The sequence below is a fragment of the Ambystoma mexicanum genome, chromosome 2p (assembly GCF_040938575.1).
Source record: "Ambystoma mexicanum isolate Mex_15411 chromosome 2p, UKY_AmexF1_1, whole genome shotgun sequence".
Lineage (NCBI taxonomy): Eukaryota > Metazoa > Chordata > Amphibia > Caudata > Ambystomatidae > Ambystoma > Ambystoma mexicanum.
In genome coordinates, this window is record NC_090923.1 from 989,349,967 (window position 1) to 989,363,229 (window position 13,263).

Sequence of the window (13,263 nt, forward strand, 5' to 3'; positions counted from 1 at the left end):
CCATCTCAATTATAAAAAAAAGAAAAAAAAGACAATACTCTACTCAACAAGTAATTGTCCCTTTGTTTCTAAAAAGTTCAACAAATCTACCAATCTACAGTGACGGAATTAATGGTCAAATCTTAGTATTTAACTGTCTGTTGTCTCATTTTCTTTTTACAACATGTTCATGTTCCCCAACCCAACATATTTCTTTCCGTATTTCAGTTATTAAGCGGAAATTCTTCAGGGGTAAGTATGTCTGGAACCTTCAAGGAAACGTATATTGACATACAGACGTGACGGCAATATCCACAGCTTGCCTAAAAATTTAAACAGAAACACACTCAGTCAGATTGATTATATGGTTTAACCGACTAGGTCATTGCATACCGCTAATTCAATAAGCAGGGTGCAGTAAAGGATACACAGTACCCTTTTCTCTTCCAAAAAGGCATCTATACATCAAGTGTGATCAGTACTTGATGTTATAGGGAAACTATATTAATTAGTTAAACTTGTTCGAGAAACTATCACCACTAGTAGACACCATGTCAGTGCTGGAGACAGAGTCATAAAAACCTTATAACCTGGGATCATATCATTATGGTAAGTTCTCAATTTTGGGTTAATTACCACTTTCCGTACCCGAATGACTTCTGTGTTAAATCAAATGGACTAACAAAGCCATAGTCATACCTTAATAATTGTTTAAGTTGAAGCTATCAAAGCAGAAAAATGGAAACGGCACTATATTCGTCCACTGCCCATCCGTGCCCGCATTGTAAATCGAAGTCTAGATGTAGATCACACTTCACTGGTGTTTGACTACCATCTAAAAAGATGTAACACAACAACTATCTCAGTCATTTTATTGCCCAACAATGTGAACTACAAGTGAGACCTACAGCATCTCATTCTATCGGCTATTAAGTAAATACTAACGGTATTTTTAGTGAATGTATACTGCAGCATTCCAACGTTGCACTTTAACAGTTGTCCATATTTTCACTTTTCTAGTTTTCAACAGGGGAATACCGTCTTCTGATATTGTGTCCGTAGTATTCCTACAGTATGACAAAATGGATGGTACTCTTATCAAAGTTTGTACTTAATTAAGTGGTTTAGTTATTCCAGTTTCACGTTCGTTTTTTGAAAAACAACTATTCTACAGTGCAATCAAATCTACTCATAATTGTATACAGACCGCTCTCAGTTTAAACCTTCTTCTATATTCCAACTACGTTCGGTTCTATATGTTACTCATGTTATTTATAAATTTACCGTTCGTGTTGTGCGCTGCTGCGCGGGTAAATCCTATCCGTCTGCGGTGTTTTCCGGAATGGCCCACCCCTCACATCACCCAACTTCCCTAGGTCCATGAAAATCTCAACCAGCTACACAATAGTACAAACCGATCCTACAAGGACCAGTGTTTCTGCTGCTTGCAATAATAGGTTTCTAGAAAGGCTGTTCCTCTCTGCCCAAAAATCTGTTATGCTAACAAGCATTTATACTGTGGCCAATCAACATCGTAGTGGTCCTAAGACTGTAAGGCTTGTCTGGACAGTGGTGTTTGTGTTCCCCTGCCTGCCGTGACCATGGTCTTTGAAGAAAAGGAAAAAGAGAAAAGGTGGGAGGATCAGAGGAGCTGGATTAGAGTGGAGACGAACAGACAAACAATTGGAAGGTATAAGGGTTTGCGGGGGGGGGAAGTGTACGATGATGGTACAATGGGTGCCGCCTGTGATGCAGAGCCATTTTCTGTGAAGGCTTTTTCTAGTGCATTTAATGCGTTGTAGTAGAGTTAGTCAATGCATGGTTGTGCGATGGACTGAAAATGCGCTCAAGAGGTCCCTTGAAGTGTTAAGGCTTCTTCAGCAGATAACATTTTTGAATGTCCTTCCACCATTTACAAGGAGATTATCCTAGGGGTGCTTATCTGACTGACAGAAATGCCAAAACCAAGAGATAGCTGTGTAACTGCGTATACAGTTAACACAAATGGGAAAGTGGGAAGGGGAAGACTAAATAATCCCTATCCTCCAAGAGCCATGCCAGTTTAGCCAATTTATGAGGGATGAAAGTGGGTGATCGAATGTTGGGTGCCGTGAATAAAATGTAGAACAGTAGTTAGGAGAAGGTTATAAAATCTTAATGATAGGTACCAACCTATGACAGGAGAATAGACCCTGAACTCCCTGAAGGAGAGAAAACAGAGTGCCTACACAATGGAAGCGAGCCCAAGCTGTCCCTCTGCCTCGCAGCCCAAAGTCAAAGCGAGCATGGAAGTGGAAGACTCCAGCCCCACATGGAGCTCCCACTTAGAAGAAGCCGACTCAGCCCACCCATTCTGACCAACCCATAGACCCCTTCCCTGATGAGGCCCAGAGGGAAGAATTGTTTGAACCAGCTCACCAAATAGGATGCTGCAACTCGGAACATCATCTGGGAAGCAGCGTGGTGGAGGGACGGATCAGTGGCATGAAGGGAGGGCTGGGGCAGGACCAGAGCAGACACAGAACCAGGCTTATGTGGGAGAAAACTGGAAAAAGGGAATACAGTGAGAGCTAGCCAGAAAGTGTAGGGAAGGATAAAAGGAACAGGAAGAGGGAAAAGAAGACTGAGGAAAGGAACTGACTGACCCTGGTGTTCTTCCTTTCCCTAAGAGAAAGATGAGGCTGAGGACTCCCCAAGGACCACCTGGACCTACTAGAGACTCTGGAGGTGCCCTTGTGATTGGAAATACACAAACTATCAAGACCCACATTGAAATAAAACTGCATGAAGATAACAGGCCCCTTGTCCATAAAGGAAGAGAAAAAACTACTGAAAATAAATAAATCACAATTTTTCAGTAACCTTGCGGTCCCTTTGTTCAAGTTTGACAGTGGTGGCAGCAGTGGGATCTGAAAATACTGCGGGATGACGGCAAAATAAACCACAAGAGTTAACAAGTTCAGGTACCATCAGAAACTACTAGACACACGACTCACCGAAACAGGATTCAACACTACGATTTGGACATAGTGCTATCAGGAGATTACTCTCACAGAACCTTGGCCATCGGCGAGTACGCCACTTTGTAGAGGACACGGAGAGAGAAGCCCACAGATCGACAAAAGGAATTGGATTTAGTGCGATGGGGAGACTACCTACACGGAATCCTTGTCATCGGCGAGCATGCCACTTTGTAGAGGGGACAGTCACCTTTAGGAGCCAGTAGCCCACAGATTGACAAGAGGGCACTGATGGAACAATTGGAATCTCAGAGGATATGATGCCTCTGAACATGCAGTAATGTGCAATTGACAATAATCGGGAGCCATATACGGTGCACTTCATTGTTAAAGATCAAGAAGAATCCAGTTGGGTGGATAACCACTGAACAGCTCCGGTCCACAGAATGAAATGAGATCCAATAACAGAACCGGAAACATAATACTATGAAGTAGTGAAGGGAAATAACGGATATTGAACCCCTGAAGAATTTCCTAGAGTTGCTTTTTAATTGAGAAGAAGGAATGAAACATGTTTGGTGAATGAAGTGGGGTGTATGAAGTATGAAGAGTATGATTGAGTAGACTGGCTTATAGAAATTGTGTACTACTGTTAGTAATATACTGTATGCATTTAGGCATATGATGCACTGTAAAGCACAAAGCACTTATAGTTTTGCGTTATGCAAACCTACTCTGATTATTTCCCTTTTGTATGTTTTTTAGTAAGATATACATTGAATTAAAATATGATACTTTTGCACACCGTTAGATTGAGTGTTTTTTCATAAATGCTGTTGGATAATTGAGTCTAGGAATGTACAACCCCCTACCAGAGCTTCTGAAACGACTTGACCCAGTGACACTTGTGTAAGTTTTAGATTAATAACCTGCAGAGGGCTGTTTAACTGGGTGTGAAATTCTCCCTCTAGTCTCCTTTTGTATTTTTTAGTATCTGAAAATGTTGCCATGGAAGTCCTATTGAAGGCGCAGATTGAGGGCCAACAGCTTCAGCAAGCCTTTCATATGCAGCCACAGCAGGCCCAAGCCAATCGCCAAGCTTTCCGTCGGGTACTGCAAGTGCAAGGTCCCAACAGGCCCAAAGGCCAGAATAAGCTCCCAATACGTGATGACCCAGCTAACAGAGGTAGTGGCCTCGATCAGAGGTCACCCAAATATTCTGGCGGCTGTCCTTCAGAAATACACTAGAGGGGAAGACCTTACCCGCTTTATTTGTCAACATGGGGCCAATGAGGGCAATACATAGCCCCACTGATGACTGGAGTAATGCAAAGCGTCTACCAGGCGGCGAGGCCCAGAGGCGATACCCCATAGGTAGACCTTAAAATAAGCTATCTTCTAGCAAAACTATTTTTATATGAGGAATTGAATCATTTGACATTCAGAGAAGTTAGACTTTGGGCGGGAGTAACCCTGCTGCAACTCTATTATCAGCTCAAGGATCTGGTGGACATACAGTGATAGAAGGGGTGTGTGGGAGCTAGGGGCAAAAAAAGGTTTGTGGGGAGGCTGGGGGCGAGTAAAGGGATGTGGGAGGCCTGGGGTCCCAGGAAAAGGAGTATCGGGGACTAGGGGACAAGAAAAGGGCTGTGAGGCACCTGGGTCTGAGAAAAGGGCATAGGGGGGGGCTGAGAAAAGGGTAATGAGGGAAATGGGAAAAGAGTTGTGGGGGTTAGGGGTTGAGAAAAGTGGCGGGGGAGGCTGAAGGCCGAGAACAGTGTTGAGGGGGCTGGGGGCTGAGAAATGGGATATGAGGGAGTTTGGGGGCACAGAAAAGGGTTGTGAGGGGGCTAGGGGCTGAGAAAAGGGGAGTGAGGGGGCTGAGAAAAGGGTTGGGGTGGGACTGGGGGCCGAGAAAAGGGTTGTGAGGGGGCTGAGAAAAGATAAGGGGGTGCAGGACTGAGAAAAGGGGTGTGAGAGGGCTAGGGCCTGGGCAAAAAGGGATAAGGGGCTTTGGTGATGAGAAAAGGGGTGCGGGTGACTGTGGGCTGAGAAAAGGTGTGTGGTAGGCTGAAGACGAGAAATTGGTTGTGAGGGGGCTGGGGCTGATAAAGGGGATATGAGGGGTGTTGGGGGCTGGGAAAGGGGGTGTGGGGCTGAGAAAAGGGGTATGAGGGGGCAAGGGCCCACCAAAAAAGGGGGCTAAGGGTCGAGAAAAGGTGCGTAGTGGGATGCAGAGGGCTGGAGACAATAAAACTGGTGCGAGGGAGCTAGGGGCTGAGAAAAGGGTTGTGAGGGCGCTAGAGGCTGAGAAAAGGGGTGTGAGAGGCCTTAGGGGCCAAGAGAAAAGGGATGTGGGATGTTTGGAAAAGGGATGTGTGGGGATCTGGGGGGGCAAGAAAAGGGGTGTGAGAGGCCTTGGGGGCCAAGAGAAAAAGAATGTGGGATGTTTGGCAAAGGGGTGTGGGGGGTTAGGGAGCCAAGAAAAGGGATGTGGCAGGCTAGGGGCTGAGAAAAGGGGTGTGGAGGGCTGGAGGCTGAGAAAATGGGTGTGAGGGAAAAAAGCAGAACTTCACTTGTCTTTAAATTCGCACAATAGGCGCGTGCTTGCCTGACTTCTGTCCCGGCCGCCTAACTTCCTGTCCTTTCCCAGCCGTTCAATGAGGAAGTCAGGTGGTCGGGACATACGGCAAAGTCAGACGATCACGTTCCTCAGTTCTGTCGCCAATTGAGGAGTGTGGCTTTAAAATAAAAAAAAGGGTTTTTTCTTTTGCATCGGGCAACTGGCCAGCCCCTGCTTTGGGCAGGCACTCACTCAAAATGAGGGTCCAGCCAGAGCCCATGTTTTTACCCGACCTGGCCCAAGCCCCTCCAGGCTCACTCAGCTCTAATCCATCCTTCCCTCTACTACCCTCTCCTCCTCCCACCTCCCCAATATTACTCTCTCCTCACACTACTTCACCCTCCTTACACTGCTATACCCTACTCCCCACTACTACTCAGTCACCCTCCTTTCTCCCAGTATTCATTGTCTTTTCAATCACTCCTTACACTAAACACACCCCCCACAAACATGCACACTTACACTGCAGTACCTCTTCCACACTCTAGCTAATATCTCACCTGCTTCACGATTCAGCTCCACAGCTCCTTCTTCCCTCCTCGTGGTATCTTGGTCGTCCGCCAGTTCTGCCCTTGCCCATATCAAGCTACATATTGTTGTCAACATATGGGTTGGAGATTCAAACTGGTATGAGGTAATTGTAAATTCAAGTCTTGTGTGTGAACAGATATCACAAGATATGAGTGAGAAGCCGGTGTTACAAAAATATATTCAATTTATTATTCAGATACAAAATAGCAAGGACATCTAGGTCCGATGTTTAAAAGAGAAAACAACACATTACAACATATAACAAAAATAACCAAGGCATTGTATTACCAAGCATAAAGATGTCTAATGGCCTATATCAAAGTACAATTGAGCAAATTGCCAACTTAGAGTGATGTTAGTAAATGGGGGTGACTTCCAATCATATACCATATAATTGTTTTCCCATATACGATATGTATAAAGGTGACTTCCAATCAATAACCGTATAGTTGATTTTCCAAAGGAGACCCCATATATGATGACACATTGGTCATTTTTGTTATATGTTGTAATGTGTTGTTTTCTCTTTTAAACATCGGACCTAGATGTCCTTGCTATTTTGTATCTGAATAATAAATTGAATTGAAATCGAGCCCTATCCCACCAATATGTGGCTAGCCATGTAATGGGACAAGAGTTAAATGTTTGCGCTGCCACCTTAATGCTGTCTCTCCAAGCCCTTTGATCCCCGGGGCTGATGTGTACGAATTCCAAGAATTGCCACAACGTATCAAATAGGTCTAGTGATCACTCTTTGGAGACAACCTTCCCATTAAAAGCAAACCCCTTTCAGCTAGCCATAAGGAGCGACGGCGTCTGCAACTGGCTTAGCAAATTAAACTGGGGGAAATGCACCCCGTCGACTGCCAAAGTGACACCATGGGGGATAGGTTCCACACAGCCCAGCTCTTTCCTCCTCTCCACTTCCTTCCTATAAATTTGAATGTTCACTGATTTAGTTCTCACATCCAGTGAACACTCTAACCACTGTGGGCATTTAGCAACCCTGGGGCGTCTACCCCTCGTTAACTGACAAGGTGATCTGTTGGTGCTGCAATGTTTTCTTACTCTGTACTAATACAACATATTTCCCAGCTCTTCCCTTACACTAAGGATGCAACCTTTGGCCAATTACACGGTCTGCTTTACAATCCTGTTGAAACGTTCCACTAATTGATTCACCTGAGGATGATAGAAGAGGGTCATCACATTTTTAAAGTCATTCTCTTGTAGAGGCATTATCAACTTTGTTGATATGAATTGTGTACCATTATCTGCAACTATGGAGTTGGGAACCCCTTCTCTTCTGATTGTTCCCCTCCAAAAATGTTACCACCTCCTCTGTGATAACCCCCCTCACTAATTCCACCTCTGGCCAGTTTATATAGGAGTATATCATGAGTAGGACATACATCTTGCCATCCCATAACCCATTAAATGGACCAATTATGTCCAAGGCCACAGTTTCCACATTTAAAAATAAATAAAACTAGAGCAGGTACAAGAGGTGGTGTCCTAGTTATCAAAATGTTGTCACTAACATTACACTGCCTGTACACTTAAAAATTCCCCTCCCCCACACCCCAACTTACCTGGGGGACCGGAGCCTTGCACTCCAGTCCCCGATGCTCCTTCCATCTGGCCTTCACCAAAATAGAAAAGGGACTAGGTCCCTTTTCATGATGAAGGTGGTCATTTTGGAACATGTTTTCCATGGCCGCCGTCATCTGAAAAAGGGACATAGTCCCTTTTTCATTTTAATAGCGGCAGCCATTTTCTTTGCATTTTTTTTATAAACATTTTCTCTGATGGGAGATAGGCCCACGCAGGCAATTAAGCCTAACAGCCCACACTTGAGGGATCCTCGGAGGCATAAAAGGCCCCCTCAGGTGCAAACAATTGGGAGGAGCTGAAACCGTGACCAGAGTGCATATTGTAGTCGCAGAAGAAGAAAGAAGAAGGCACTGAGCTGGCAAACCAAGCAGAAGTAGGAGAACTAGAGGGACGCCCAAACGTGGATGAAGCAGATTTTACCCGCTTGATCTGAGAGGGTCCTGTTCCCCAAAACTCTGAAGTGCAGAGGCTGAGCAGCAGAAGATGTGCGGAGAGGCTGTCTTTTCCCATGCAAGCTTGATTGCTGTAGTTCGCGGGCCGGAATACATGTCTGAGGTCGAAGCGAGGAGCTGTGGGTGAGTCACAGGTCTCGGGAGTGTGAGGGGCTCCTTGAATGAATGGCCGTACCGGAGACACCTGAGCATAGTAAGGGTGTGGGTCCCTGTGAAGCCAGAAGCAGTAGAAGCTGTGCCTGAAGTCGTGGAAGTCGAGCAACCCGAAGAACAAGGATCACAGAAGCCGATGAGTCAAACCTGGCGTTCTGATTCCTTGCAAAAGCACTGCCGGCAACAGTATCCAGTCAAATCTTCACTCGTGTAGAAGCCGAAGCGAGCTGAAAGCTGTTAGTTGCATTTGTTAATAAGGCAACAATGGAAAGTAGCACTTGCGTATGAATGGAAATGTCTCTTTACTCGCTTGAAAGCAAATGCTACTGAAAGACATTGTTAAGCACTTAAACTTAAGAAGTGGTCTTGTGTCTCTTATTGAGCAAAACAAACATTGCAAAAGACCATTGTTAAACATTTAAAGCTTGTTAAACTCTAAGAAAAAGTGGTCGTATTTCTCTTACCAAACAGAATGAACGTTGGGGAACACCATTGTTAAACACTTATAAAGCCTTTAAACGTTATGAAGAAGTGGTTGTGTGTACCTAATTTTGTTTCCTAAGTAAAGAGTGAACTTTACCACGTTATTCAAACAAACAAGCATTGTTCCTAAACAAAGTCAAGTGTTTAAAATAGTATCTGCTGTTTGAAAGAGCACACGCATTGTCCAAGCCATGAATATTCTGTTATTGAGATTGACAGCAGCCTTTCTCAAATCCAGAAACTGGTCTAACAATTTATTTGAGCCCAATAGAAGTTCAACCTGGCCCAAGATTACATGAGTGGAAGCATTACCTAAAGCCAAGAGAGTGGCACCAAGGCTTCTGTGTAATTATATGGCTAACCGTGACAAAAAGGTGAAGGTAAAGTTGGGGAAAGGAAACCTTGCCGCTTATACAAAATACTGAAGTTGTCATGTTTGTAGACAGACAAAAGAGGCAAAGAGACTGCCCCTTATGAAGAGATATTCAGAGGAAGAGTGCTTTGCCTATTAGGGGGTGTTGCAGTGCCTTAATTTGAATCTTGCCCAAACCTGTCTTCAAAATACAAAGTACTGAAGCTGTGGTGGTATATTTTGGTTGTCTGTGAATGCAAGAATTCAGTAGTCCCAATGAAGTGGAATGCTATGGGGCCAAGGAGAATGTCCTCATGGTAAACTGGTAGAAGTAAAGTTGTCAAAGTAAAAGCAACAGAGTTGAGAAGTCATCCTGACAAATATACCTATTGTGAATTCTAACCTGAATAGACGACTCATTACTGTTAACCAAGACTTTTGTTCCATTAACATCCTAGAAGTTGTATTTCTTTTTGAACTGTGTCAAGTCTTTTTAAATAACTGGAAATGGTAAAAGGGCATTGTGGCTGAGGAAAACATTGATGCTATTTTGAGGAAGTGAAAAGTCTTTATTTCATCAGAAGAAGAACTTGTGTTGTTGTTGGAACTGTGGTTGACCGATCTTTACCTTACTATTGACTTTTCAAGAACTGAACTGAGACTTTATTACCTATGTGGATGTCTTTATATTTTGTTCATGGACATTGAAGATGAATACACTGTGAATCCTGGGTAAGGGTGTGCACCCAGGTTGTTAAAAGGTTATCAAGATACTGTGAATGTTATTGTTGAATTGCCATATATTTTCTTTTGTTTTTGATGTTTAGTGTCTGGGCCTGAACTCCTGTGTTTAGAGTGCTTTCCCTTAGTTAGGTAGGCAAACCCACAGTAGAGTGGTTGAGGCGGTTCCATGTAATTTCAACGCAGGATGTTTTTTCGCTGGGTTTTTTACTGCAAACCATCACATTTTTTACAATTATTTCCCCCCAAACTCTCATATTCCCTTTAATGTTTTATGTATTCCTAAACACCAACACCCCATATATATAATTTTCTAATCCCCCTAAAAAAATTCTATGGGTTTTTTCGTAAAAGAATTTGCAGTAGAAAACCCAGCGAAAAACATCCCGCGATGAAAGGACTTCGTACCGGTGAGGCCTTTTGACATCGTTTATATACCAATAAAATGTCATATTTTGAACAAATATCAAACAGTTTTCCGTCTCGCATTGCTAACCCCTCACATTCACCAATCTTTGACCCAGATCCTGTAACATCCCACCTTTCCCCCCTCTGCCCTTAAACAATTTTGGAACATTCCAGGCCATCTGTCCTTCAGAAATGCTCGACTCTCAACAGGTTTAACCCCATTGGCTCAACATAGCCTCCTTGGCCATAGCAACAAAACCCATATTTGTCATGAACAGTGGACTATAAAAATAATAACAGTCCAATAAAGCATTTCAACCTAATATTATATGAAGAAATTGACTTTAAAGTGCACCGTTAAATTCCACTGGTTCTCATTGTTGTTTGCATAACTCTTGACTCTAGTATCTCCTAGACTCAAACTTCAGCATGTCTCTCATGCTTTACTTGTTAAATGTTGTCCTTGTTTTGTTGCGCCCTTAAGCCGAAGGGTCAATGGCTGCGCAATATAAACTTATTAAAGTAAAGGTAAAGACTTTTTCAGGACAGTCAAACCATATCATCTATATCTCTCTCACCTTACTCCAGGTTCTTGGGACACCAGGAAATAACCTTCACGAGGTGGAAACAGGTGACGGGAAGAAGTTCCTTGTCAGCATGCCAACAAAATTCAGGAAAAATATTTGGATTAAAAGAGGTGAGCGGGATCTTTTAGAAAATTGGTGTGTTTCTCTTTTCTGTTTGCTTGTGCTGCTCAAAGAATTGCTTTTTTTAGCTGGTTGAGTGGTGACTGTCAAAAGTAGCCTTGCTGCTTAAGGAAATAAATCCATGTTTTGATTGATTGTAATTAAGTTTCTACCTTTGTGTGTGGGAAAAAAAAAGTTTCATAGGGTCAGACCTTCACTGAGCTTCCAGAGAGCTAAACTAGCTGATGCTTGCTAGACCGCCTCTTTGGCCCATTCTTTCATTTCTCTCCTGAAACTGGTCTCATGAACCCTTTCTCTACAGAAGCAATTAATGCTCTTGCAGTGGTTCCCACCTTGAAATACCTAGGCCCAACATTTCATCAGCATAAGCTCCTGTGGAGGGACTTCAGAAAATGTGGTGGCTACACCTTTCTCATGAACAAGGCCCTGCTAACCCTCTCAAAAATTATGTCGGGTCAAAACAAAACCACTTGTCAAGCAGAGGAAAACGTATGCAAATATCAAATCTCTTGCTGACTGCACCACGTTCAAACAGCAGAAGAGCTTCTGCCTCACCCTCCTTAAATCTGATACAACAATTTACACTACAAACTAAACCAGTGCTCCCTTCTAGGAAATAAAACACTGTTGCACTCCCCTCACAGATCCCAATTGGCACTTTTGAATGAATTGTGTCCTCCCACATATTCGTCATCTTTGATACAGTGCGATATCCTGTTTGCAGCTCAAACGTTTCTCAGCAAGGGGGCGCCATGCATCGTCGACCTTGTGTCCTTTGAGAGCCTCCGTCCTCCTAGAGTACGACGTTGACACTGGTATAAAAGGTATGGACCGCACCCGTTGTCTCAGTTACGTTCTTTTCGCACAGCTGCACGAAACGGTTCTTTGCCTTGGCATGTTCAATAACTTTGTAGTTTGCGAGTTTATCTAAAAATGACGACTCATACCCTGAAAAGGTGTTTCAAGAGATGTGCCGAGTGTTAGGCTAAGATGTAGATAACCGATCCTCATGGGTATGTCTCTGGTGCCGATTGTGGCTCGTGCCAGTCTATGACTGAAAAAGCTTTAAAGGATAGGAAGTTGAAACTTGCTTTGGGCAAACCATCCCCAAAGTCGTGTTTGGTAATCCCCACAAAATAATCATCCGAAGATGGGAGCCGAATGGAAGAGATCTCCACACCGTGCCAAGTGGCACGGTAAGCACACTAAGCATTCAAGATCTTGTCATTCCTCTTAATTGTCTTCGAAGAGATCCAAGAAAAGGCATCATCACTCCAGATCGTCCTCTACAGATTTTTGGGCCAAAAGGAAACTGGTAAGCTTTCTGAAGAAGGGGGCTAGTAAAGCAGAGCTGGAAAAATTCTGCCTGCAGATGTTGGAAATGTTTGAGAAGGCGGTGATGTCAGCCCCTTCAAAGAAGTTGTTACTCTTGACCTCATCGCACCGAAGGGCGACAGGGCGTTAATGCAAACTGATGACCACGTGCCCAAGAGCCTGGGCAGAAAGTCTTTGAAGGATTCAAAGGCATCTCGTGCGCGTCTCATGGCCTCGACGCCTCAATGAGAAACTCCTCCTCCGATCCACGCGACACTGTCGAAGGCATTGAAGTCGAGCTTATCGACGTTGGAGTCGAGGCCCTCAACATCCTTTTCGGAACAGTCAAAGGTTTACAAACCACAAGACAAAGGAGAGTTTTTTAAGTCTATGGCCTCTATGAGGACAAGGTGGAAGAGGAGGAACAACCTAATTCTGGATTTGGCCTGCAGCATGGCACTCCTGGTGTTCCAGAGGAGCTGATATCCCAGGAATCGAGAACGAGGGAACTTGTGGACACTCTAAAGGATGGCAGTGGTCTGGGTACTTCCCCAGAAGTTGATTGTGGCACCCCTGAAGGCTAAGGACATGCTGATGCTTCTTATAGTATGAACTACGAGCGTGGTGTCTCACGGCAATAATGTTTCAAACAATTACTAAAACTACAAGGGCTTGGACGGGCCAAAGACAATCTGGACAGCAAGGTTCTGCAAAAATAGCATATTTTATTGTCTTACATACATCACAATATCAGCATATCTAACAAATCTATACAACCATTTGAAAAAAAGTTAAAAAAAACATTATTTTTACACATTTGATCTGCATGGAAGGCAGAGGGACAGGCAAAGATGTATATGGAAGTATAAAGTGCAAGGTGCAATTCAATTAATAGAACATTACAAGTTCACAGTAAATCACCTGCCCTACCTGAGATCTTTCTTTA

General features: G+C 43.8%; 1 protein-coding gene across 2 annotated transcripts in view; it reads left to right on the forward strand.

Annotated features, from left to right (window-relative positions):
- The window catches only part of EIF1AD (eukaryotic translation initiation factor 1A domain containing), a 505,590-nt gene that overhangs the window by 227,989 nt on the left and 264,338 nt on the right, over positions 1-13,263 (forward strand). For both annotated transcript variants that reach the window (XM_069644800.1, XM_069644799.1), the window contains exon 4: positions 10,885-10,993. In XM_069644800.1, coding sequence (XP_069500901.1) covers positions 10,885-10,993 — 109 coding nt within the window. The remainder of the gene's footprint in view (positions 1-10,884; positions 10,994-13,263) is intronic.